This window comes from Phaseolus vulgaris, chromosome 4, assembly GCF_000499845.2.
Source record: "Phaseolus vulgaris cultivar G19833 chromosome 4, P. vulgaris v2.0, whole genome shotgun sequence".
NCBI classification, from domain to species: Eukaryota; Viridiplantae; Streptophyta; class Magnoliopsida; order Fabales; family Fabaceae; genus Phaseolus; species Phaseolus vulgaris.
The window spans coordinates 34,265,323-34,267,066 of NC_023756.2; the positions used below are offsets into that span (position 1 = coordinate 34,265,323).

The window sequence follows — 1,744 nt, forward strand, 5'->3', positions numbered from 1 at the left end:
TTGTTGGAGCTGCCTCCCCCAGCGAACCCTCCGACAATGGTGTTGATGACCTCTCGGCCTTTACGGGTGTCGGTCTGTGGGGGGTCGTCTCTCCGTCGGTCTCCACGTCTATCGCCTTCTCGAGGTCCCGGGGGGGTTCGGTCCCTTCTCCTAGGAGTTTGTTCTTTGCACGGGGAACGACGTGTTTCTCGGGTACTACGTACGAAGCGTCTGAGGTGTCAGGCCTGAATGAGCTCTTCTATCTTGTCTTTCAGAGCTTGGCATTCCTCGGTGGAGTGGCCGATATTCTTATGGTACCGGCACCTTTTACTGCGGTCAGCATTCTCTAGGCTCAGGGCCCTTCGGGGTGGTGGTATCAACTCGGCGCTTAGGGCCTCTTGCAGAATTTTGCTCCTATCAGCGTTCAGAGGTGTGTAGCGGGAGAAACGAGGTCCTCGGTTGTCCCTCCTTTGATCCCGGCCAGCCCGGGACCTTCCTTGTCGTTCTCTGTCTTCCTTTTTTTCTCCATTTGCCTCGGCCCGGGCGTTGTTTCTGAACTCGCGGAGTTCTTCGAGCTGCATGAATTTCGATGCCCGGTGTTTAAGATCGTCGAGACTAGTTGTTGGCTGCATACACAGGCTGTCGGCGAACGGGCCGGGACGCAGAGCGGTCAGCATGTGGTGCATTGCCACCTCGGGGCTGAGGTTGCGAATGCTTATGGCAGTTTTGCTTAACCGATCGATGAATGTTCTTAGGGATTCTCCCTTTTCTTGGCGAATGCCGACTAGTGCTATGGATGTTAGGTGGTGGGGACGGCTTGTTGCAAACTGAACGTCAAATTTTGCCATCAGGGTCTCGAAACAGTCTATCGAATTTGCAGGGAGTTTGGTGAACCAACTCACGGCTCCTCCCTTTAGGGAGGTGGGGAAGACTCGGCACAAGACCGCGTCATCCGTGGTGTACAAGCTCATGTGGGTTGTGTACGCGTCCACGTGCTCGTCTGGGTCGGTCGTCCCATCATACCGATCCCTGTTGAAACCTTTCCACTTGTCCGGAAGGGGGGTATCCATAATGTGGTCAGTAAAAGAATGGCTCCAATCCGGGCCCGTCATGCCGGTAGTGTTAGTCGTTTTGTTAGGGTGGGACTCCCCATCCATCTCCAGAGTGAAATCATTTTTCACCTCCTTCTCGGCCTGGAGGCCGGCACCCGTGGCGTAGGACCTGCCAGCCTGGTTGGTCGCGGCGAGGGACGACACCCCTTCAACCAACTTCTTCATTCATCTATTCTCTTCTTGGAGGTTTTTTATTTCCTCCTCGTTCTTCTTAGCGACCTCCTCATGGGCCTTCTTCATCTCTGCCAACTCCTTCTGGAGGGCTATCATCATTGCCGTCTGATCTGCCTCGGACATGCTTGCCATGCTACGGGTTGATACCATCTACTGTTGTGGTTTCTTCTGGCTCTCCTCGGCCCCACTGTGGGCGCCAATTGTTCTCGAACTAGTTTTGGGGACAGGGAGAACTATTGACTTCAGGTGCTACTCGGTCGGTTCAGCCGCGTTCAACGCTCCTCCTTCCAACTTCCTCACCGAACGACTCCTCAGACTGGTGGGGTACCTGCAGATGACACTCCAACGCTCAAGTTAGTGGGGTATCGTATTCGGCTGTCAGAATATTGTTGATAATGACGTACCTTTTTCCTTGGAATGCGTGATATTTATATTACCTTGATGGGCCCTTGCTGTTGGGCCGGATTAGGGGGTTGCTT

The 1,744-nt window shown here is 54.1% G+C and overlaps 1 protein-coding gene across 1 annotated transcript; it reads right to left on the reverse strand.

Annotated features, from left to right (window-relative positions):
- Window positions 1-218: 218 nt before the first annotated feature.
- Window positions 219-1,256, reverse strand: LOC137838721 (uncharacterized). The gene has a single exon (XM_068647949.1). It carries the CDS (start codon window positions 1,254-1,256, stop codon window positions 219-221), a length of 1,038 nt encoding a protein of 345 aa, XP_068504050.1.
- Window positions 1,257-1,744: the final 488 nt, after the last annotated feature.

Bases quoted from the DNA above. Each gene is read 5' to 3' on its own strand.
- LOC137838721 (XM_068647949.1), bottom strand. From the start codon at position 1,256: ATGAAGAAGTTGGTTGAAGGGGTGTCGTCCCTCGCCGCGACCAACCAG.